Consider the following 23,650-nt stretch of genomic DNA (forward strand, 5'->3'; position numbering starts at 1 on the left):
TAGCACACAGACAACGCCTTAGCTGTCAGAAGGTTCAGCACTGATGAACAAGCAAGCTCAGCAAGGGCCTGAGGAGGTAGCTCCGTGGGTAGAAGAGTGCTTGCCTAGCATGCAGCCCTGAGCTGAGCCCTAGCATTATGTAATAGCAGGCATGGTAGTGCAAGCCTACAATCTCAGGATTACATGACGAGTCTGAGGTCAGCCTGGGCCACACGAGAGCCTCTAAAACAAAGCAAAGGGGAAAAACACTAAATCATGCTAACAGCAGGAAAATAGAACACCAATGTGCCATGGCTTTTGATCTATGAAATTTGAAATTCAGAAAGTAGCTTAAGCACTTGGGACATAAGGGAAGGCAGATCTGAGTCCAAGGCTAGATTGGTCTACATAGCAAGTTCCAGGACATTCAGGGATACACAGTGAGACCCAGTCTCCACAAACAAACAAACAAAACCAGAAAGCAAAACAAAAAACAAAAACAAAACAAAACCCACCCAAATGAAGCAAATAAACAAATAAAAACAGATTTTGTACTCATTGATTTTTATTAAAAAGTGGGTAAATATATATATAAGAAAAGTTTCCGTTTTTATTTTATTTCTTTTACTTTGAAGGGGATGTTGATGGTGTGTGTTTGCTTGTGTGTGTGTGTATGCGGGGGGGTGTGTATGCGGGGGTGTGTGTGTATGCGGGGGTGTGCACCTGTCTATGTCGGCACATGTAGAAGGCAGAGCTCAACACTGGTTACTTTCCTCTACAGCTAACCCATTTATTTTTTGAGACAGTTTCTAAATGAATCTGGAACTAGCAAGTTCAGGCAGGCTAGCTGCCTAGGAGCCCCTCAGATCCACTTGTCTCTGCATCAACAACACAGGGGCTGCAGACATGAACTATCACATCCATCTCTCCCGTGGATCCTGAAGCCTTGAATTCAGGTCCCTGCTAAGACATCCTCTCCCAAGCCCTGTTTCCGGGGGTTCGGAAGTGGGTCTCACGGACTATTGTCAAATTGTGTAGGTAGGAATGACTCTGAACTCCTGATGCCCCTGCCTCGTCTCATAACTTCTGAAGTAACAAAACGTGTGCTGCCAAGTAGCTGAAGCCATGGTGAAGTTTGATAACAGAAATGTAAAGAAGAAGTGAAGGGCTGGAGAGATGGCTCTGCAGTGGAGAGCGCTCACTGCTTTGGCAGAGGACCAGGGTTTGATTCCCAGAATCCACTTGGAGGCTCACAGCCATCTGTAATTCCAGTTCCAGAGGACCCGATGCCCTTTTCTGGCCTCTGTAAGCACAACACGCATGTGGCACACAGACACACATGTAGGCAAAACATCCATACACATAATATGTATTTTTTATGTCGACTGTTTTATGTCAACTGACACAAGCTAGAGTTATCTGTGGAAGAAACCTCAAATGAAAAATTGCTTCCGTAAGATCAGGCTCCAGGCAAGCCTGGAGGGCATCTTCTCCATTTGTGACTGATGGAGGGTCCAGCCCACTGTGGGTGTTGCCATTCCTGAGCTGGTGGTCCTGGGCTCGGTAAGAAAGCAGGCTGAGCAAGCCAGTAAGCAGCACCCCTCCGCGGCCTCTGCATCGGCTCCTACCTTCAGGTTCCTTCCCTGTTTGAATTCCTGTCCTGACCACCTTCAGTGATGAACTGTAATATTGAAGTGTAAGTAAAATAAACTCTTTCCTCCCCAGGTTGGCTTTGGTCACGGTGTTTCATCACAGCAACAGAAACACTAATATAAGGACCAATATGGATTTGGATCTCAGAACCTACCTAAGAGCTAGATAGGTGCAGCAGCTACCTGTAAGACCAGCACCAGGGAGGCTGAGGTGGGGAATTCTGGGGCAAACCGGCAAGCTAGACTAGCCAGAATTGACAAGAATTGAGTTCAATAAGAGATCCTGCTTAAATAAGGAGAGCATGCAAAGAAGACATTTCGCATCAACTTTAGACCTTCACACACACACTACACACACACACACACACACATACCCACATGTACACATACCACAAGTACAAATACACAAGAGACAAAAATAAAATTGCCTTTCAAAATATGAACCAGTGTCTCTCTCTTTCTTCTTCCTCTCCCTTCCTATACAATGTCATTTGAGCCTCAAAACAAACTTTTATGGGGTGGGGCAGCCAGGGAGATCACGAGATTTCCCAGACTAGCTAATAACAAGCAGTAATGGAGAGCTATCACTGAAGTCTGATTTTTTTTTCTCCCTTGCTTGTAGTCTGAGTACAGGGATAAGATCTCAGCATGTTGCCCCAAAGAGTTCGAATGAAGCTCTGCACCCCATGGGTCTTGAATGGAGAGTGGTTCATTGATCATCCTTGGGAGCAGGAAAGACGTGTGCCAGCACAGTAGGAATGAATTAGCATCCTCAGGTCCCTATGGAAACCTCAGGAAAGACTCTATTGACTCTAAGTGAAATGTTGCCAGTACCCCTCCCCTGATAATAACAAAATTATTATTAAAAGCCAGGCTCCATGAGACACCTGCGGTAGCTCACAGCAAGGCTATAGTCTCCATGGTCTGAGAGGGGGGAGAGGCAGCTCACCCTCCAGCACTGGGCTGGACGGTTAGCTTCAAAGAAAAGGAGAAAAGCAGTGTGCACATGAGCGCCTAGTCTCAGTATGAGACACAAGACGAGAGACAGAGACTTTATATCCACGTTGCTGACCAGGGACTGGACTTAGATGCTTACCAAGAATGGCAGAATGAAAGTAAGTAAATCAGGGCTGGAAAGATGGCTCAAAGGTTAAGAGCACTAGCTGTTCTTCCTAAGGTCCTGAGTTCAATTCCCAGCAACCACGTGGTGGCTCACAACCATCTATAGTGAGATCTGGTGCCCTCTTCTGGCATGCAGGCAGAACGTGCAAAAGTTATTTGTCACATGCTAACAGTCTAGGAACCCTAGAACTGGAGTTACAAACTGAAAAATATTTTTTGATCATATATTTATGTGTGCAGGCCTGCATGTGTCTCTGTGTGTGTGTATGTGTGTATGTGTGTGCACATAAGTGCCTGTGTGTGTGCGTGTGTGCGCGCATCACATTGGAGATCAGTATCCCTTAGAGCTAGAGTTACAGGCAGCTGTGGGCTGCCTGATGGGGGTGCTGGGAATGAAACTCTGATCCTCTGCGAGAACGTCACATTATCAACTGGTAACAGCCATCTCTCCAGATCATAAATTAAAATGTTAAAAGTCAGGATCCATTTGTAATACCAACCTAGGGAAGCAGAGACAGAAAGACCTTGGGGCCTGCTGGGCAGCCAGGCAGAATTAGACAGCTAATCCCACATCCCAGTGAGAGACGCTGTCTCAAAAAAAATATGGTAGACAAATACTGATGAATGACACCAAAAATTGACTTCTGGTCTCCACATTTACACGTGTACCCACTCTCACAACGAAAAAGGCAGTTCCCTGGTTTTTGGTTTTAAATAATTTTATTTTCTGTATATTGGCGTGAGGGTGTCAGATCCCCTGGGACTGGAGTTTCAGACAGTTGTGAGCTGCCATGTGGGTGCTGGGAATTGAACCTGAGTCCTCTGGAAGAGCAGCCGGTGCTCTTAACCACTGAAGCCATCTTTCCAGCCCCTTCCTTGTCCTTACACAAGAGTTCAACAGCTCCCTACCAGAGTCATCCCAAATGCATGGACCCGACAGGGAAGTGACATTTCCTAACCTGAGAAGACCCAGAACAAATCCCACGGCAGAGGACTCCTGTCAAATGAAAAACTGCTTAAGTAGAAACTGGATCTAAGAGCAGAAGCTCAGCCATACTATAGGAAGTTACTCACCGAGTGCGGTGGGGTGGAGCAGACTTGGAATCCCAGCACTCAGGATGCCAGAGCAGCAGGACTGCCAGGAGTTCAAGACCAGCCCAGGCTGCACAGGCAATAGCAATACAAGGCCAGCTTATGTGCCACAGAGATTGTCTCAATTTATTTTGTTGTTGTTGTTGTTGTTGTTGTTGTTTTAAGTTTTACTGCAGAACCACAAACAAGCGATATCATAGCTATACACATCTTTCATGCACCATCTGTATGTAATCTTGTACGACTAAAGCCAAATTTCTAAGGCATCTTCAAGAAGGCAGGTGTGCTAAATACATTTTAAAGAGATGGTTTTCACCTATGACTGAGACATTCTTAGTTATTTCTGATCAAGTACGACATAAAGGCGACAAGGGAAGATGGCTCTTGGGAAAGTGCTTGCCACCAGTATGAGGACCTGAGTTCAAACTCCAACACATACATAAAGCTAAGCAAGGCAACATGTGCCTACGATCCCCATGCTGAGAAGACAGGGACAAGAGAAGTCCTGGGGCTTACTGGGCAGTCAGTTAACACAACCAGTGAGCTCTAGGTTCAGTGGGACCCTGTCCCCCAGATAAGGTGGACAATCATTGAGGAAGATACTTAACATCAACTGGCCTATACCACACACACACACACACACACACACACACACACACACACACACACGGACATACATACAAAAAGAGTGACATGAGGGTACCGCAGTGGTACAGTCCTTGCCACATATTCAATGTGGCCCTGGATTCAGTCATCAACACTGCCCAACTCCATCTCCGAAAAAAGAAAGCTTCTAACTCTTCTAACAAAATTAATTTTCCGTCAGTTTTATTTAAAACTGTGCACGTAAGTGGGCCAACTAACACTCAAGACAAGATAGCTGCAATGTTTTAAAATACTGTAGTCCAAAAAGACTAATACTTATAGCTGATTCAGCTCACAACAGTGTCCTTTTTCCAAGCAGCAGAGCTGTCTCTAGGAACATTTCACAGGGACCTCTAATGGGCAACAGATTCTTAGAGCCTCGGGCCACAAGCCTGTGTCCAAGGGCTTTAGAGTCTAGCCACACAGGAAGCGGGGAGGGCAGCCAAAAAGAGCTGGCTCCAAGTCCATACTTCTGGTTTAACAAAAGCAATCGCTGGCCTAGGTCATTGTATGTCTAAACAAATAAAGCCATGGGACTATCTTAGCAGCCATATACCATGTGTGGCCTATCAATAGGAAAAGCGTTTATTTTACTTGTGTGTCTACGCCTGAGGCTGGGGACTAACTGATTTAGAGTTGGTAGACAAAACCCTGGGGTAGATCCCCAAGCTAAAAAAAAGGGAGGAGGGCTTGCTCATTCACTTCTATTTGTTCTCATTAATGTTTCCAATCAGATCTAATGAGGAAAGCATACCTCTAAGCTGCCTGCACCACGCTGCTCTATAAAGGGAAGGATGGCTCGTCCATACCCTATGGCATCTCCTGCCCCACAGGAGCTAGCGTCAGGCTCAGTGGCTTTTACTGCTGAACCTGTGGACAAATGCAGACAGTGTGTAGACGGCTCCCCATCCCACCTCAGGGTCCATGCTGATGAAGTCGTTCAGGTTCATTGTGGAGTCTAGAAAAGAACACAGAAGAAATGGCTGCTGAAACAAATGGCAACAGAAAAACCCAGAAATCTTGCCAGGCGTGGTGGCGCACACCTTTAATCCCAGCACCAGGAAGGCAGAAACGGGCGGATCTCTCATGGGTTCAAGGCCAGCCTCGTCTACAAAGTGAGTCCAGGACAGCTAAGGCTATTAACATGGAGACACAGAGAAACCCTGTCTCCAAAAACAAAACAAACAAACAACAACAACCAAAAAAAAAAAAAAACAAAACAAAAAACAGCCTAGAAATCAAAGAGAGGAGGAACGCATTCACATGAACAAGAGTTCAAGATAACATCTGCAGTGCTCTGTCCTCATACCCGCAGCCATCTCTTCTAGACACGGCATCACCCATCAGCCTACGGAGGGATGCTCCGGTGTAGAATGGCCTGCAGCCTTTAGAATATAAAGGTTGTACAAGGGGCCAGGGGGAGGGCTGTCATAGACTAGGGAGATGAAAAAGACATGACAGCTAAATGTCATACCCACGAGTTAGAAATAAGAAATGAATGAAAAGCCCTGAAAGACTTAATGGTAGTGTCATTTGATATTTTTATATAACATAGCAGTATTTTTGCATTGCTCTCTTCTTTCGCTTTTGGTGACTTTGCTATGGTTATATGCTATAGCTAACACCAAGGAGGTGGAGAGACGGCTCAGCAGTTAAGAGTACTAGTTGCTCTTTCAGAGGTCCTGGGTTCAAGTCCCAACACCCACAACCATCTGTAACTCCAGATCCAGGAGATCTGATGCCCTCTTCTGACTGGACACTGGACACACATGGCATACTGACATACATGCAAGCAAAACTCCCATATGCATTAAATAAATTGAAAATAAATACATCTTAAAGAAAGAAGACATCACCAAGGGAATCTGAGGGAGGGTTATGTAAGAACTCTGTCCTACTTAACAAATTTTCTAAAAAGCCTAAAATTATTTAAAAATGAAAGGTTATATAAAGGGTGCATGCACAATTAAGCTGTCAAGTTCCAGGAGTAATGGGCAACTTACAGGAAATTCAGGGGGACAGCAAGGACAAAGTCAGCAAACTACAAGCTGCCATTCCTAGTCCTACTCCTACTCCCTGGCTAATAAATAGCAAGAGAAGAGCTGGGTAAATGATGTGTATATTTTTAAAAAAGAAAGAAAGAAAAAGAAAACTCTTACAGGGAGCAGGAGAGATGGCTCAAGGACTAGGAAGACCGACTGCCACTGCAGGGGACCCAGGTCCAGTTCCCAGAACCCCCATGGCAGCTCACAGCCATCTATAACCCCAGTTCCAGGGGATCTAACGCCCTCTTCTGGCCTCTTGAGGACACATACATGCAAGCAAGCACTCATGCGTAAAGCAAAAACAAATCTTTCCTTCTTTTAATTTTTTTTTAAAGAGTCAGGCATTGTGGCACACCTCTTTAATCCCAGCACTGGGGAAGAAGAGGCAGGCAGGTGTCTAGGAATTTAAGACTAGCCTGGTCTACAAAGTGAGCTCCAGGCCTGCAAGGACTACACAGTGAGATCCTGTCTAATGAATCAATTTTGTTGGGCTTTTTTTTTTTTGAGACAAGGTTTCTCTATGTAGCCCTGGCTGTCCTGGAACTCATTCTGTAGACCAGGCTGGCCTCATATTCAGAGATCTGTCTGCCTCTGCCTCCAAGTGCTGGGATTAAAGGCCTGTGCCACCACTGCCCGAGATCCTATCTAAAATAAATTAACAAAAAGAAGGAACTGGAAGCTGGGCGTGGTGGCGCACGCCTTTAATCCCAGCACTCGGGAGGCAGAGGCAGGCGAATCGCTGTGAGTTCGAGGCCAGTCTGGTCTACAAAGTGAGTCCAGGATGGCCAAGGCTACACAGAGAAACCCTATCTCGAAAAACCAAAAAAAAAAAAAAAAAAAAAAAAAGAAGGAACTGGAAAGATGGCTCAACAGTTACAAGTACTTGTTCTTGCAGAGGACACAGGTTTGAGTCTCAGCACCCAGATGGTGCCTTCTCAACTCCAATTTCAAGAGATCAATGACCTCCCCAGGCACAATCTGGTGCACAGATAATACACGCAAACAAACGTTCATATATACAAAATAAAATAAATAAATCTAAAAATAAAATTTTAAAGATAAATAAAAGGGAAAGGAGAAAACAATGTAAATTATATTTTAATTTCAAAAAACTAAAACTATCTGAATTTTTTTTTTTTTAAATCTTTTTTTCCCAAGACAGGATTTCTCTGTGTATCCTTGGCTAACCTGGACTCACTTTGTAAACCAGGCCATCCTCGAACTCACAGAGATCCAGCTGCCTCTACCTCTCTGAGTACTTGGGACTACAGGCGTGCACCACCAAGCCCAGCTCAAAACAATATTTGCAGGACTATTTGTGTGTGTGTCTGTGTGTGTGTTTGTGTGTGTGTGTGTGTCTGTGTGTGTAAGTGAATGTACCATAGGAGTTCACACACATGAAAACCAGAGGTCAACATCAGGTGTCTGTGTGTGTGTGTCTGTGTATGTGTGTCTGTGTATCTGAGTGAATGTACCATAGGAATTCACACACATGAAAACCAGAGGTCAGCATCAGGTGCCTTCACTGGTCGCTCTCCATCTTATTTTCAAAGAGAAGGTTTCTCATTGAGCCTGGCCACCGAAGGCCCAAACAGGCTAGCCAGCCCCAGTGACCCACCCCTCCAGTGTTAGGATTAAAGATGCACATCCACGCCTGGCTTCTGGGTGGGTATTGAAGATCCAAACTCAGTTCAGGCACTTGGGAAGCAGAGGTGCATAAATCTCTGAGTTCGAGGCCAGCCTGGTCTACAGAGAGCTAGTTCCAGGACAGCCAGGGTTACACGGAGAAATCCTGTCTCACAAAGCAAAACCAAAAGAACTCTGTGCCCAAGCTGGGTAGCCAGTCACCTGAGACGATGAGGTAAACCAGAACACCTTCTCCTAATGAAGCTTTCATAGTTCTAATGGGCCAGGTGTTGGGGGCGCACGCCTTTAATCCCAGCACTTGGGAGGTAGAGGCAGGCGGATCGCTGTGAGTTCAAGGCCAGTGTGGTCTACAAAGCAAGTCCAGGACAGCCAAGACTACACAGAGAAACCCTGTCTCAAAAAAAACAAATAAATAAATAAATAAATTTGGGGGCTGGAGAGATGGCTCAGAGGTTAAGAGCACTAGCTGCTCTTCCAGAGGTCCTGAGTTCAATTCCCAGCACCCACATGGTGGCTCACAACCATCTATAATGTGATCTGATGACCTCTTCTGGCCTGCAGGTGTACATGCAGGCAGAGCACTGTGTACATAATAATAAACCTTTTTTTAAAATTCCTTTTTCATAGTTCTAATAGAAAAGCTGGGAAGCAGGACGGGATATGAGTAAGCAAGCACACCATTTTATTGTCATTTCTCATTACAAGGCTTCTCGCAGAGAGACCCAAAACCCAGTTGGAACCCTTCAAATATGTTAGGAATTTTCTGCTTTCTTCCTCAAAGCGTTAGTGATGCCCTTGGCCTGTTTCTGTGGAACTCTGCACAGCCTGCAAGCCACTCTCCTGTAGCCTGCATTAGCCACATGATGGGATGATCTCACCCGTCCATAGCCGTTCCATAACTGGACTGTTGTCAAACGACTTGCAATTACAGATGATGTTTCAAAAGCATGTGAATGCCGAGCAACAGTAAGAGGGTGAAAAACCTGCTATATTGACTCTCAAGTACCCTCAACTGGACTGCTGCCCAGAAAGGAAGTGAGTGGTGTGAGGATGAAACCCTCTTAATTCAGGCTTTATTGCAAAGCTACTAAAATGCCATTTCACAAATCGGAAGGACACACTGGGGTTTCTTTTACCAGAGCAGGAAGCCTCACCACGGGCAATGTGTTATGTGACACACAGGTGGGATGCCAGAATCCCAGCAGACGGATCCAACCATCGAGCCGCCTGCTACTGTCCGGGCTTCTGTTCCCCAGGACTCATTCTCCTCAGGAGGGCTTCTGCCTTCCAGTCCTGTTCTCTGGGCCTCAACTTCTGAATCTAGGAAGCACGGAGAACTGATGTCCTCACTTATCCTTACAACTCACGGAGGTGATGCGAAAAATGACTAAAGTAAGCCAGGTGGTGGCGGTGCAAGCCTGTAATCCCAGCACTCAGGAGGCAGGGGCAGAGGCAGGTGGATCTCTGTGAGTTCAAGGCCAGCCTGCCTGGTCTACAGAGCCAGTTCTAGGACAGCCAGGGCTACACAGAGAAACCTTGTCTCAAACAAAACAAAACAAAACAAAAACAAAAAACCAACAACAACAAACAAACGGACTAAGGGAAACGCTGATCTGAAGTCTTTGAGAAGACATGCGTGGCTCACCTCCAGTCTCAATGCAGGGGTACTCTGGAGGAGGTTCTTTCCAGTTCCCGCTGGAATCTTTCATGTGAGACCGGTCAGAAGCGAAGTTCTTCAAGTAGCAATCGGCACGAACCACTCTAAATTTCCTGCAGATACATCAACACACACGTCTATCAGGGAGTCATCACAGGCGGCATTATAACTCACTTCTATAATGGACGCTTTCCTGTGATATGCACAAGACGACTCGTGTGCCTTTGTACCGAGACCAATGCACACACGTGTACATGGCAAATGACCTATTAAACAGCTGCAGGAAATGATTGAAACCCAAAGCTATGAAAGTACAGGGAGTAAATGTACCCAGTTTTTATTTACTCAACTGCACACCAGGGGCAAACGGTAGACTTTTTGTTGTGGCGTTGAGAATTTGACATTAGCCATGCTTTAGCTACACACCAGCAAACAAGATAAAAATCCTCAATACATCTGAAAGAAAGTGGTGGAACTCCACCACACTCACTTTTTTAACAAACTTATTTGGGTGTGTGTGTGTGTGTGTGTGTGTGTGTGTGTGTGTGTGTGTGTGAGTGTGCGTGTGTACGTATGTGTGTGTATGTATGTGTGTGTGTTGGGTTAGAGGTTATCTACAGCCATAAATTCTCTCCTTCCACCATGTGGCTCCTAGGGATAGAACTCAGGTCCTCAGGCTTGGCTGGCCCTCATCAAACTAATGTCTATAACGCCACCAACCTTTTATATGAGGAATCTTTAAAGCTTTAAGATGCTCTTGGGGATTGAGATGTAATATGAATAAATTAATTAAAAAAAAAAAGAAAGAAAAAAATCTTAAAAAAAAAAAAGAAAAAGAAAGATGCTCTTGGGGTCTCGTACAACAAGCACACCAATAATGCAGACAAAAAAATGGAGACAAAAAAAAAAAAGGAGAGGAGAAGGGAGGAGAGAACAAAGGAGAAGACTGAGAAAAGAAGAGGGAGGAAGGGAGGGAGGGAGGGAGGGAGCGAGGGAGGGAGGGAGGGAGGGAGGGAGGGAGAGAAAAAGAAAGGGCGAGAGGTCGTCCTCGGAAACCAGCACACCTCACTTCAGAAAGCCAGCGACTGGGCACTGAGTGGCCTCACCTCCTAAACTGTGGATGAATGTCAGCATCAGACTTAAGGGCATCTTCTACGTAAGTGTCGAAAGGGCAGGGAAATGGCAAGATAGTGTCAAGGTCATAAATGAAGCTCTGTCCTTCACTTGACACATGTAGCAGAACGACATGGTAATCCTAGGAATGACAATCGCTGAGGTTAACCCATTGAGCGTAGGGTGCCCGGGGCCAGCAGCACAGGGTCAGTGTGCGAGCACTGGCACCGGCAGCCTGTTACCACCCTCCCCGTCACAGCAAAGCAAAACAAGCCGCCGTCATGTCATGTCCCGTGTTCTGTAGTTGAACAGAAGACCAACTGCAGGACGTACACGTATTCTGTACTGTACTGTAAAGACGCCCACGTGTGCTCAGAGGCATATACGCATTCATACATCTGAAAGCAGAAGCCTACAAAGATATCTTTTACACTTAGGTCTTCAGTGTCCTCCAAAAACCAATGCCTTAAAGGCTGACTTATCAGCGTGGCACTAGGGAAGGTAGTGGAAGCTTTGAGAGAGGAAGCCAGGACGGATGATGGGGTGACACACACTTTAATCCCGGCACTCAGGAGGCAGAGGCAGGTGGGTTTCTGTGAGTCCCAGGCCACCCAGAACTACATACTGAGACCTTAAAAACCAAACAGTGAAGCCTCGTGGGAAGTCCTCTGGTCACTGGGGCTTACACTTGAAGGAGATATAGGGAGGCCAGCTCCTTCCTCTTCTTCCTCTCCTTGGCCATGAGACAAACAGCTTGGCCCCCACCACGTGTTCCTGCCTCACTACAGGCGCAAATGCACAGAGCCAAGCAATCGGGGATGAAACCAAAAACGGATCACAAAATAAATCTTCCTCTACAGTGACCCATTTCATGTGTTAGCTATAGTGAGCGACTCTCCAAACTGCTAACACTGGGGTCTTCCTGAGGTTAGTACGAAGAAGGCTGCTCATTTCTAATTTTTATTATTTTTCTAATTAAATTAAACAAACAAACAAAAAAATCACACACACACAAACAGCCAAGCTCTTATCTGCAGCCATTAAAGGAGAAGAATAAAGACAGGTCCCACAGCCCAACCTGGTTACAGAATGGATGTCACCTTTTCCTCTCATTCTCAGACACACAGCACCGCCAGCACCAGCTGATGGCTAGAAAGAAACAGGATTCTCAAGGGACAAGTATACAGGCTGGTGCTTCAAACCCCAGGAAAAAGTGCTCCGGTGGGAAAAAAGTGCAGAAATAACTGTTTGGTCTAAAATCACACTAACAGCACCTGACGTTCTTACAGCATCTCCATTTCCTCGGCATGCTAATGCTTTTCCCTAGGAGTTAGATCGATAATGAACACAAGGAACACTATGTAGTGAAAGCCCCCTTCAGCTCCAACTCCAGCTAAGGGAAGCAGAAACGGAATCCTCCCACCATATGAGCTAAGAGCCGCTGCCCTTTATTTTTTATTTATTTATTTATTTATTTTTTGGTTTTTCGAGACAGGGTTTCTCTGTGTAGCCTTGGCCACCCTGGACTCACTTTGTAGACCAGGCTGGCCTCAAACTCACAGCGATATGCCTGCCTCTGCCTCCCGAGTGCTGGGATTAAAGGTGTGCACCACCACGCCCGGCGAGCCGCTGCCCTTTAATAGCTCTGCTCCCTCCCCTGGCTTGATGCTCTTTGCATTCTCCTCCACCACTGCAACCCTGCTTCTTGACTGCTAGTCACATTTCCCTAGGAATTAATTAAGTACACTAAATCTTGGACTGGAGAGATGGCTCAGCAGTTAAGAACACCACCTGCCCTTCCAGAGGTCCTAAGTTCGAGTCCCAGCAACCACATGGTGGCTCCCAACCATCTATAATGTCATCTGACGTGCTCTTCCAGCATGCAGGTGTATATGCAGACAGAGCACTCATATATGTTAAATAAATAAATAAATCATAAAACAAACAAACAAACAAACCCCAAACCTCAAGCAAGGGTGACTCAGCAAGAAAAGGAGCTAGGCATAGAAGTCAACTTCAAGTCCTGAGGCCCACGTAGAAAGCCTCTGGGTGTGGTGTTGAACATCTATAATCCCAGCACTCCTAACAGCGAGACGGAAGGTGCAAACAGGCCTGGAAAGCACACTAAACTAACACAACAACTTTTACCAGTCTCCAGGTAAATCAAACACACAGACAAACTATATGTAAAAAGCTCCTAGAAAGCCCGGCGTGGTGGCACGCCTTTAATCCCAGCACTCGGGAGGCAAAGGCAGGCAGACTGCTGTGAGTTCGAGGCCAGCCTGGTCTACAAAGTGAGTCCAGGACAGCCAAGGCTAACACAGAGAGACCCTGTCTCGAAAAACCAAAATAAAATAAAATAAAATAAAAAAGCTCCTAGGGCAGTGTGGGTATAAGACTGGAAATCACAAATTGTTCTCTTATGCTGGACATTTAGAAAATTGACTATAAGCCAGACATGGTGACCCACACCTTTAATTCCAACACTTGGGGGTGGGACAGAATTAGAAGGTTCAGGCTAGCCAAAAACCACACAGAAAGACCCTGCCCTAGACTCCCTGTGTCGCTCGGTCCCAGTCACCAACTCCCAGCTCAAGAACCACATACCTGACAGAAACAAGTTAAGTGAAGAAGCCGGGCGTGGTGGCGCACGCCTTTAACCCCAGCACTTGGGAGGCAGAGGCAGGCAGATCGCTGTGAGTTCAAGGCCAGCCTGGTCTACAAAGCAAGTCCAGGACAGCCAAGGTTACACAGAGAAACCCTGTCTGGAAAAACCCAAAAACAAAAACAACTTAAATGAAGAAATGCTTATTTTGGCTCACACTTCCAGAGACTAGAGTCTACAATCCTAGGGGGAAGGCAGAATGATGGCAGCGAGTGCCTATGGCAGCAGGATTATGAGGCAATCGTTCCTCACATGAAGACAGGCCAGAAGGCAGAGGACAAGAGAGCACAGGCCGTAACCAGAAGTAGGTACAACCTTCAAGGCTCATTCCCAGTGACACACTTAGGCCTCGGGTCTCAAAGGTTCCACAAAGCCCCAAAACAGCATCCCCATCTCGGAACAAGGAATTCAAACACTGAAGCCTGTAGGGGACATTTCATATACAAACTATTACAGGTCCCAAAACAAAAAGTTAGAAAAATACATGTCCGTAGTGCTTCTACCACAGACAGAATAACATCCATTCTCAAATGTTAATAACTGTCATAACCTTTCTCTCATGCTCCTTCAATTCTGCTTTACTGGTCACTCAGAGGCCTCAAAGAACAACGCATCAGAGGCTCTTAGGTGGCCATCTTACCCAGATCACAGGTCCGTTCCCAGGTCTTGCCTGCTGTTTCCAGATAGGTACCTACAAAATATAGGACATACATGAGTCTTCATTCAAATCCTTCTAGATCCTCTAAACCAGCACACTGATGAGTAATAAACCATTCGTGGGGGCTGGAGAGATGGCTCAGTAGTTAAGAGCACTGACTGCTCTTCCAGAGGTCCTGAGTTCAATTCCCAGCAACCACATGGTGGCTCATAACCATCTATAATGTGATCTGATGCCCTCTTCTGGCCTGAAGGTGTACATGCAAGCAAACAAACCATTTGTAAATGAGCAGGAAAGATGGCTCAGCAGTATATAGTGTTTGCTGCTCTTGCAAAGGACCCAGGATTTGTTCCCAGCCTGCACACGACAGCTAACAGACATCTGTAACTCCAGTTCCAAGGGAGGCAATCCTTTCCTCTGGCCTCTGTAGACACAGTGCACACAGACATATATATGCCAAGCAAAATACCCAGACATGTTAACCCCCACCCATAAAAAGAACTCAGTCGCGCTGATATTTAATCCCAACACTCAAAAGCAGAGGTAGGTGGTTCTCTGTGAATCTGAAGCCAGCCTGGTCTACACAGTGAGTTTTGGGTCAACCAGGGCTACACAGCGAGACCCCATTTCAGAAAAAAAATAAATAAATAAGTTAACTAAACTAAATGTGCACATCAAAAATGTTTATGTTTCTAAGCAAGCAACACCAATCTAAAGGAATGAAGTCCAGATCTTCCTATGTTTAAGCCTCCTTCAGGGTGACAATGCAGCAGTGACGTCCAGAGGGCAGATTGGCTTGAGTCAGAAGGCCAGGCAGGGTCAAGTCCTGCCTTCTCACTCAATTAGTCATGGGACCTCTCTGTATCTTTCCTTCTTCACCTACTGAGCGGAGACATTCAGCAGGTTATGGCGGTGCGTGCCTGTAACTCCAGCCTCGGCTACGTAATGAACAGGAAGCTAAAGGGCTCCAGAATCATGAGACCTGTCTCCAAAACAGAAGTGCAGTCGATAAAATTAAACAGAGAAGGTTGTCCGCACCTTGCCTTTTAGTAGTCCTGGCTGTCCTGGACTCACTTTGTACACAGCAGGCTAGCCTCAAACTCACAGAGATCCACCCGCCTCTGCCTCCTGAGTGACAAAGGGCTACTTCTAAAGCTTCATGTTTCAGAGACAAATCTTTACTTCAAATCTGAGTTCTACGGTTCTGATTTTACAACTAAAAAAAGCTCTAGGCCGTACATGGAGGGTGCCTATAATCCCAGTACTTGGGAGGTCACCACAAATTTGTGGCCTGTCTGGTTTACACAGTGAGTTCCAGGTCAGCAAAGGTCTGCATATGAGACATTGTCTCAGAAGAGCAAGGAAGGAAGGGAACGCAATCTGCATAAACACACCATCACAAAGTCCATCACCTACTAGGAAGAGACTAAATTCTTCTAAATCAAGTCTAATGGGAAAAAAAATTGTTTGAAAGGTCGTTACTCCAGAGCACATTTTAGACTGGTATAGTGGCTGCACTGCACCCAGCTTCTGCGGCTACCCTGAACCTCATTTTCATTCTGCCATCACTTACCAACTTACCATCTTCCTCTCGTTTGATATAAAGACTGCATAACATTCTTCCAAGGGATACTGGTTGTGGGCTTGGATGTATTCACAAAGCTTCCAAATGTTTTCTTCACTAAAATAAAACGATTAGTTAACCAATATGATTACAAATGAACACACTATGCCTTTCGAATTTAAACAAAAGAATGACACGGATGTCACTGGGGAGGGCTCTAACCACCTCCTCTGGCAGCTGGCTAACAGGTGGCTTTAGCACAGTCAACAAGCTGATACCAACCTGGACTGTGTGCACATGTCCAGACAGAGGGTCCTTTCCCACCACTGAGGACTGACCTCGGCCAGTAAAACACTGCCGGGATTCCAGAAGCGGAGCCAGCCCTGGAATCCCAACTCAACTGCCTAGCAAGAAAAGCAGAGAAAAAAAGAAAGCAAGAAAGAAGAAAAGCAGCTTTGTACTTCCTGGCTTCTCTAAGCACCTGCTTTTCTCCTCTGTAAAATCCATTCTCACACCCTAACCCTCCACAAATCCCAGTTAACATTAGCTCCCCATTGTCTGAGAAATGTGACAGGATTTTTTTTTTTTCATCAGCTTTGAGTCAGAATTTAGTCCCTTACTTGTATATGACAAACTATATGATGGCGCGTTTATGCAGATTGCGTTCCTGTCCTTCCTTTTCTGAGACAAGGTCTCGTGGTATAGACCTTGGCTCACCTGGAACTCACTGTGTAGACCAGACGGGCCACAAACATGTGGTGACCTTACTGGGATTATAGGCATGCTCTGTGTATGGCTTAGAGCCTTTTAAATTGTATAGTTAGACACACACACACACACACACACACACACACACACACACACACAAATAAAACCAAACCACTTCAATTTAAAAGCAAGTAAAGATTTAAGCCGGGCGTGGTGTCGCACGCCTTTAATCCCAGCACTCGGGAGGCAGAGGCAGGTGGATCGCTGTGAGTTCGAGGCCAGCCTGGTCTACAAAGTGAGTCCAGAATGGCCAAGGCTACACAGAGAAACCCTGTCTCGGAAAAAAAAAAAAAAAAGTAAGTAAAGAGATCATTTTAAAAGTGCTTTCAGGCAGGGCATGGTGGTGCACGCCTTTAATCCCAGCACTCGGGAGGCAGAGGCAGGCGGATCACTGAGTTCAAGGCCAGCCTGGTCTACAAAGGGAGTCCAGGACAGCCAACACTACACAGAGAAACCCTGTCTCGGAAAACAAAGGAAAAAAAAAGGAAGGTTCAGGGAGGACAAGATGTTCAAAGGGTAAAGGCCAAGCCTGGAGACCTGAGTCCATTCCTGGGGATCCATGTAGTGAAGGAAAGGAGCTCGGGTTCAGTCTTTATTGCTAAGACCACCCACGGACTCAATAAACAGTGGGGCATTTCTCCCCTGACTGAGTCCTGTCCCATGGAAGCCATGTTGATGATAGGGGAAGGGGGAGACGCATGTAAGGGATCCGCTCACAGAGAGGACACAGTGCTTGTGCGCCTCAGTGCAACGGTCCCACATTCTTCTTGGGTGTGTTGTAAACAGAGAAGCCATTCTTCCGGCTCCCTGCTCTGAGCACACCCCATCAAGTTTTTAATCCAAGTTCTGAGAAAAAAAAAGGTGTCAGTCTGGCCTACAGGAATTTGTTTTTTTTGTTTTTTTTTGTTTTTTTTCAAGACAGGGTTTCTCTGTGTAGCCCTGGCTGTCCTGGAACTCACTCTGTACACCAGGCTGGCCTTGAAACTCACAGAGATCTGCCTGCCTCTGCCTCCCAAGAGCTGGGATTAAAGGCATGCGCCACCACCGCCTGGCTCGTCTACAGCAATGTGGAACTTAACCACAAGCATCTTCAAACCCATATGAGACACAACTCACTGCTAAGTGCTTTGACAATAAGTTAAAGCCTACAGGTGGGAAGCGCATGCGGGTCCAAAGCACCAATTATCCCAGAAGGCCATAAAAGACACATAAAGAAAGCACAGAGGGGGCTGGAGAGATGGCTCAGAGGTTAAGAGCACTAACTGCTCTTCCAAAGGTCCTGAGTTCAATTCCCAGCCAACCACATGGCGGGTCACAACCATCTGTAATTAGATCTGGTGCCTTCTTGTGGCACGCAGGTGTGCATGCGGGCAGAACACTGTATAAATAATAAAGAAATTTAAAAAGTAATAATGATATGAGACACCTTATATGTTAATTATAAAAATTAAATTTTAAAAAAAAGAAGAAGAAAGCACACAGAGGAGGGATCACTGAGAGATAGGGGGAAACAGCAAAGGCACAAGTCAGCAGTTGCTTCCTTTCACTTGGTCCCATGTCCATGCTGAAGGTGGGTCTAGGGTTAGTGATAGCTCACAAGACCACAAGGATCACTAGTAGGCAGAATATGAGATGTGGCTTAAATTTGTGTAAATGTTACACAGGGTAAAAAAATAATAAGAAAACATGCTGGGTGCACACCTTTCATGCCAGCACTCTGGAGGGAGAGGCAAGGTGGATGGATCTCTGAGTTCCAGGCCAGCCTGGTCTACGGGGCAGTTCCAGGACAGTCTGGGCTACACAGAGGAAACCCTGTCTCAAAATCCAAAATAGATAAACAAAAAAAAAAAAAAAAATGAAACTAAGAGTTCCTTTTTTAATAACTTTATTTTGAGACAGGGTCTCACTGTATATAGCTCTGGCTGGCTTGGAGCTCACTATGGAGATTAGGCTGCCCTCGAACTCATAAAGAGCCTCCTGCCTCTGCCTCCTGAGTACTAGGATTAAAAGCCTATGCCACCGAACTCAACCACAAATTATTCTCCATAACACAACCAATCCTAAGTTGAGGAACCTCATGAAACTTTTGTTGCTTCATATTTGAAACAGGATCTGGCCTAGACCCTGCTATGGAACCAAGCCCAGTCTCAAACAAATTTACCCTGATGGCCTCTGCCCATTGGTGCTAAGATTATAGACATGAAACTCTTTTTTTTTTAAATAAAGATTTATTTTATGTGAAGGGGTGTTTTGCCTGCATGTACGTCTGTGTACCATATGTGTGCGATGCCTGAAAAGGCCAGAAGAGGGCATCAGATCTCCTGCAACTGGAGGTATAGGCAGTTGTGACCCATCATGTGGCTGCTGGGAATGGAACTGTGGTCTTCGGAAGGAAAAGCCAGTGGTTTTTTGTTATTTGGTTTGGTTTGGGTTTTTTGTTTGTTTGTTTGTTTGTTTGTTTGTTTGTTTTGGTATTTTTCAATGTGTAGTCTTGGCTGACCTGGACTCACTTTGTAGACTCACTTTGTAGACTTTGCCCGCCTCTGCCTCCCAAGTGCTGGGATTAAAGGCGTGTGCGGTGGCTGTAGCCAGTGTTCTTAACTGCTTAGCCATCACTCTAGCCCCATTGTCTCATGAAACGTGTGATGTTAAAGGGGACTGAGGTCCTCATATTTGGAAATGCTGGGAGCTGCAGCAGGAATACTAGGTACTCTGCATTTGTCATGGAGCCTGGCACCTCTTAACTGTTAGCTGGAAAAACAAAACAGGCAGCGGTGATAACAGTGTCGCCAGGGTATCGGCTGATCTTATCCCCAGCAGAAGGCTAACTGCAGAGGGGTAACCCATGAACTGAATTCAGAGAAGCGGACTCAAGGGAACACCCCTAGCCCACAGCAACACAAAATGGAAAGTAAAGCACTGTGGGATTGGGGGGGCGGAGGGGGGGTATTTCTCAATAACAAGCTCAAGACCCTGGGTGGCTCAATATTGGGTTAAAAGCACTGGCTGCTCTTCCCAAGGGTGTAGCCTCCTTGGGTACCAGTCACACGCATAGTGCATGGACATATACATAAGACACATTTAAAAAAAAAAATTTAACAAACCGGCCTTATACTCCTCCACCATACAACCCGTAAGTTCAAACTCTCTGGGGTAGAACCCTAAGATGGACAGGCTTAACAAGCCTGATTCTTCAACACGAATTCAAATGTGAATTTAAAACAAATAGTTTTGACGGTTTTTTGAGCAGTATGAAACCAGCAGAGGGTAAAGATCTGTAGATAAAAGAGTGTTAGTTACGAAATAGGGTTTCTCTGTGTAGCCCTGGCTGTCCCATAAATACGTCTGTAGACCAGGCTGGGCCTCTGCCTCTGAGTGCACGCACCACCACAGCCCACGTGGCAACATCATAAATAGGAAAGGGTCTGTCTAGCTCAGCTTGAGAGTGGGGAAGGCATGAAGCAGCTGGTCACATTGCACCCGCAGTCAGGGAAGCTGAGAGGTAAATATCGGTGCTGGGCCCTGTTTCTCATTTTTAGTCAGGCAGGGACAACAGACCACAGAATGGTGCTGACCACACTTTGGGTGGATCTTCCATCTCAGGCCAGTCTAGGAGCTCACATGTCACAGGCCCGCCCACATGTCTGTCTCCCGTCAAGGGGACAATATTAAACACCAATGAGAAGCAGGCAAACGGGCCTATAAGAAAGCAGAGGCGGGCTCAGCTGCAGCTCAAGGAGCCAAAGGAAGATAGCCTATTGAAGAGATGTGACCTGCACCGCTGTGCTCCCTGCCGGAAATGTCTCCTAGTATCTACAAAGCTCAGATCTCTGCTGTGTCACCGTACCAACATGTCTCCCTTTAACATCCTAATGTAAAGTACTATAGGTCGCCAACTTCCCTCTTGCCCTATTTTTCTCACAGCCCTTACCACCAGCCAAACTTTGTTGACTTATTGCTCTCTGCTTTCCCCCACACTGAAATACAAGAATCATGAGACTCCTGCCAGGAAGTTTATCCACTTTCCTCACTGCTATATCCTCAGGGCAAAGAATCACGCACCATACTTTTCACATCCCTAAGAAACCAGGCATTGCAGACATACAATGCAACAGCTAAGAAGCAAGGACACCAACCATCACAGACTCCAGATTTCATTCAACCACTTAGTTGTGTGGTCTGGGACAAACCACAGCCACTCTACAGCTCAGCCTTTGTACCTGTCTCCAAGGCACTGCTACCTTCGGTTCTCAACCTGTGGGCCGCGAGGTCGCATATCTGATAGCCTGCATCTCACATATCTATATTACAATCCATAACCGTGGCGAAATTAATAGCAACAACGAAGTAACTTTATTGTTTTGGGGTCACCACAACGTGCGGGACTGTAACTAAAGGGTCGCAGCATTAGGGAAGCTGAGAGCCACAGCAAGCACCAAGGGCTTGGGCTAAAGTGGTCACAGCCGATTAAACGGGTTTTTTTTAGTGTCACTGGTTGGGTGACCAGGTGGAGTGGAGAGGAGTATATTTAGATGACCCTGAGGTTTCTCCGAGGTTGGGGAAGAAGCTCTTACACAAGAAAAGGAAGGTGAGGTGTTTAGGGAAAAAAGCCAAGGTGAACAGTGTTTAAGCGGCAGAAGCAGCCAGGACACTAACTACCCTTACAATCTGAGGGTCTTAAATAAAACAATTCAAAACTACGATCACAACAATACCTACGTCTTGGGGTTACTGTGATGTTTAACTAAGTTAATTTACACTAAGCACCCAAAACAATGTTTGGCATATGGCAAAGTACAGGGCAAATACAACCATTATCACCCCGCCAGTAGGTGATCAGAACAGCGGTAACTGTTGCCTGAACGGATTCCCGGCTACCTCAAACTCTGTGTGCATTGTCTTTAAAATTAAAATGACCTATACTTCAATCTGAAACCAGACATACTTCAAGAGTTACCCAGGGTCTCCAGCCTAACTCCCCTTCTTCTCCCCAGGCACTACGACGCGCCGCGGTCTGTCACCTTAACTCCACCCACTGCCTAGACTCAGCTAAGGAGACCAGGGATGCGTCTCCTACCCTCCTCATCCAGGCTCCAAAACCTGGTAGTGCAGGCCTGCAGCGCTCAGGAGAGGAGGAGGACGCATTTGGTGGCGGCTTGCGAAAACGCGCAGATCCCCAGGACCGCGCCCGCGCTCTCTCACCAATAGCAGCTGCTGTAGACACACTCGTCCCGCGTGGGGCAGGCTGACTGGTACTGTGCGGCCATGGCGGCCGGGCCGTCCCCATCCATGGTCCGCAGCCGCAGTCGTGGGCAGTCTCTCACGTGGAGGGGCAGACCCTGAACCCCCAGGCCAGTTTCCGGGTGGAAGAGCCTAGAGCCTGGTGGGCGGGACCCTGTGCAGCGTGAGGGCGGAGCCCGGAATGTGGAAAAGTGCGTGGTTCCGGGTGGGCGGGGCCCGGGGAGTGGGTGGAACCCGAAGAAGAGGTGGGGCGGGGCTGGTGGAGAAGGTGCTCGGGGGGTGCGAATTTTTAGGACACCTGGGACTGTGTGGTTCTTGCCTGGTCTTGCGTGGTGGGTGGAGCCCGTGGCCGAATAGGACACACTAAGAGGCTTCCCCTGGCCCCAATTCCTTCCTTTTCACCCTACCCCAACCCCCAGCCAAACTGGGGTTCTTGCGCTGGGTTGTGTGAACCTAGTTGCCCTCATCAGATTGGTGGATGCTTCTGTTGTTGAAGGGTACGAGCTTTCAGATACATCTTCAACCCCAGCTGAGGTTGCCAGCTCTGTGAAACCAGAAATAAGAGACGCTTGAGCGTGAAAGCTCTCTGAACGGAGAGCAGGGAACGGTGGCGCACGCCTTTAATCCCAGATCTAGGAAAGGCAGAGGCAGCCTTGCCTACAAAGTGAGTCCGGGACAGCCAGAGCTCCAGGGCTCTTGTTACACAGAGAAACCTGTAAAAACAAAAAACGGAGGGGGGGGGGCGGGGGGGAGACTCTGAACAGAACTGAGAGGGAAAGACTAATGGAGAGCTTGCACCCAAATCTCTTATATTTATTTCTTTTCATTTGGATATCTATACATGTATCTGTATATGTAAAAAGAAAGATCTAATAAGGAAAAAAGTTTTAACCAGGTGTGGTTCCAGGCGCCTATAATCCCTGCACACTAGAGACTGAGGCAGGAGGATTGCTTTTAGTGCAAAGCGAAGCTGGACTACATAGTACCAGACCAGCCAAAGCTACAAAACAAATCACTAGCCAGGTGTGGTGGCGCATGCCTTTAATTCCAGCACTCGGGAGGCAGAGGCAGGCAGATTTCTGTGAGTTCGAGGCCAACCTGGTGTACAAAACGAGTCCAGGACAGCCAAGGCTACACAGAGAAAGCCTACCTCAAAAAACAAAAACAAAACAAACGTTAAAACAGTCTGGATAAACCCTGGCGGCACTGCCTTGCCAGCCAAAGGGTATAAGAGGACACGCTCACTCCTGGTGGGACTGGATGAGCTGGGGTGGATGGAAGGAGGACTCCCCTTTTCTGAGGAATAGAGGAGAGGGAAGGGGGGAGAATAAGGGGGGTGGGGCTGGGAGGAGAGGTGGGTGGGGCTATGACCAGGATGCAAACATTTTATGTTAATGGTTTTATTTGCAATTTGTTAGAACCGTGTTTACTCACAGTGAATAAAGGACATAAAGAACTGTCTCTTCAGATTTCCTAACTTCCTGTGTTTACAGTAAACATACGTAAGTATTTTTTGTTTCTTTGTTTTTTAATGTGCTTTAGTGTCAAAGTGTCAGGTCCCTTGGAACTGGAGTTACAGACAGCTATGAGCTGGCATGTGGATGCTGGGAATTGAACCCGGGTACTTTCGAAGAGCAGACTGTGTTCTTCTCCACTGAGCCATCTCTCCAGCCCCAAATACTGAAGTTCTCAAGACTGACTATAAGCCACCCACAGACTCTCAGCCTCATGAAGCCCAAAACCGACAAAGTCCTGTGCTGCTGGTATATTGCTGAACGTAGCTGCCTTCCAAAACCCATAAA

General features: G+C 46.6%; 1 protein-coding gene and 1 non-coding gene across 3 annotated transcripts; both read right to left on the reverse strand.

Annotated features, from left to right (window-relative positions):
* Positions 1 to 5,166: 5,166 nt before the first annotated feature.
* Positions 5,167 to 22,017, reverse strand: Ntaq1 (N-terminal glutamine amidase 1). 2 transcript variants are annotated; one of them, XM_051159637.1, is made up of 6 exons: positions 21,810 to 22,017; positions 15,857 to 15,956; positions 14,258 to 14,308; positions 10,946 to 11,094; positions 9,828 to 9,952; positions 5,167 to 5,448 (listed from the first exon to the last, which is right to left on the reverse strand). In XM_051159637.1, the coding sequence occupies exons 1-6, from the start codon at positions 21,896 to 21,898 to the stop codon at positions 5,339 to 5,341; spliced, it is 624 nt and encodes a 207-aa protein (XP_051015594.1). In that variant the 5' UTR covers positions 21,899 to 22,017; the 3' UTR covers positions 5,167 to 5,338. The 2 variants fall into 2 exon arrangements, with proteins under 2 accessions (XP_051015594.1, XP_051015593.1); XM_051159636.1 differs by lacking the exon at positions 21,810 to 22,017 and having other exon boundaries at positions 15,849 to 15,964.
* Positions 17,304 to 17,432, reverse strand: LOC127201897 (small nucleolar RNA SNORA11). The gene has a single exon (XR_007832236.1). It is a non-coding gene; the product is annotated as a small nucleolar RNA SNORA11 (small nucleolar RNA).
* Positions 22,018 to 23,650: the final 1,633 nt, after the last annotated feature.

This window comes from Acomys russatus, chromosome 17 (assembly GCF_903995435.1).
Source record: "Acomys russatus chromosome 17, mAcoRus1.1, whole genome shotgun sequence".
NCBI classification, from domain to species: domain Eukaryota; kingdom Metazoa; phylum Chordata; class Mammalia; order Rodentia; family Muridae; genus Acomys; species Acomys russatus.

Bases quoted from the DNA above. Each gene is read 5' to 3' on its own strand.
- Ntaq1 (XM_051159637.1), bottom strand. From the start codon at position 21,898: ATGGATGGGGACGGCCCGGCCGCCATGGCCGCACAGTACCAGTCAGCC. The intron at 14,309-15,856 runs GTAAGTTGGTAA...TATATTTTGTAG, and splicing joins TATCAAACGAGAGGAAGATG to GTACCTATCTGGAAACAGCA. The intron at 5,449-9,827 runs GTGAGCCACGCA...GTTCTTTTCTAG, and splicing joins CCCCTGCATTGAGACTGGAG to ACTCCACAATGAACCTGAAC.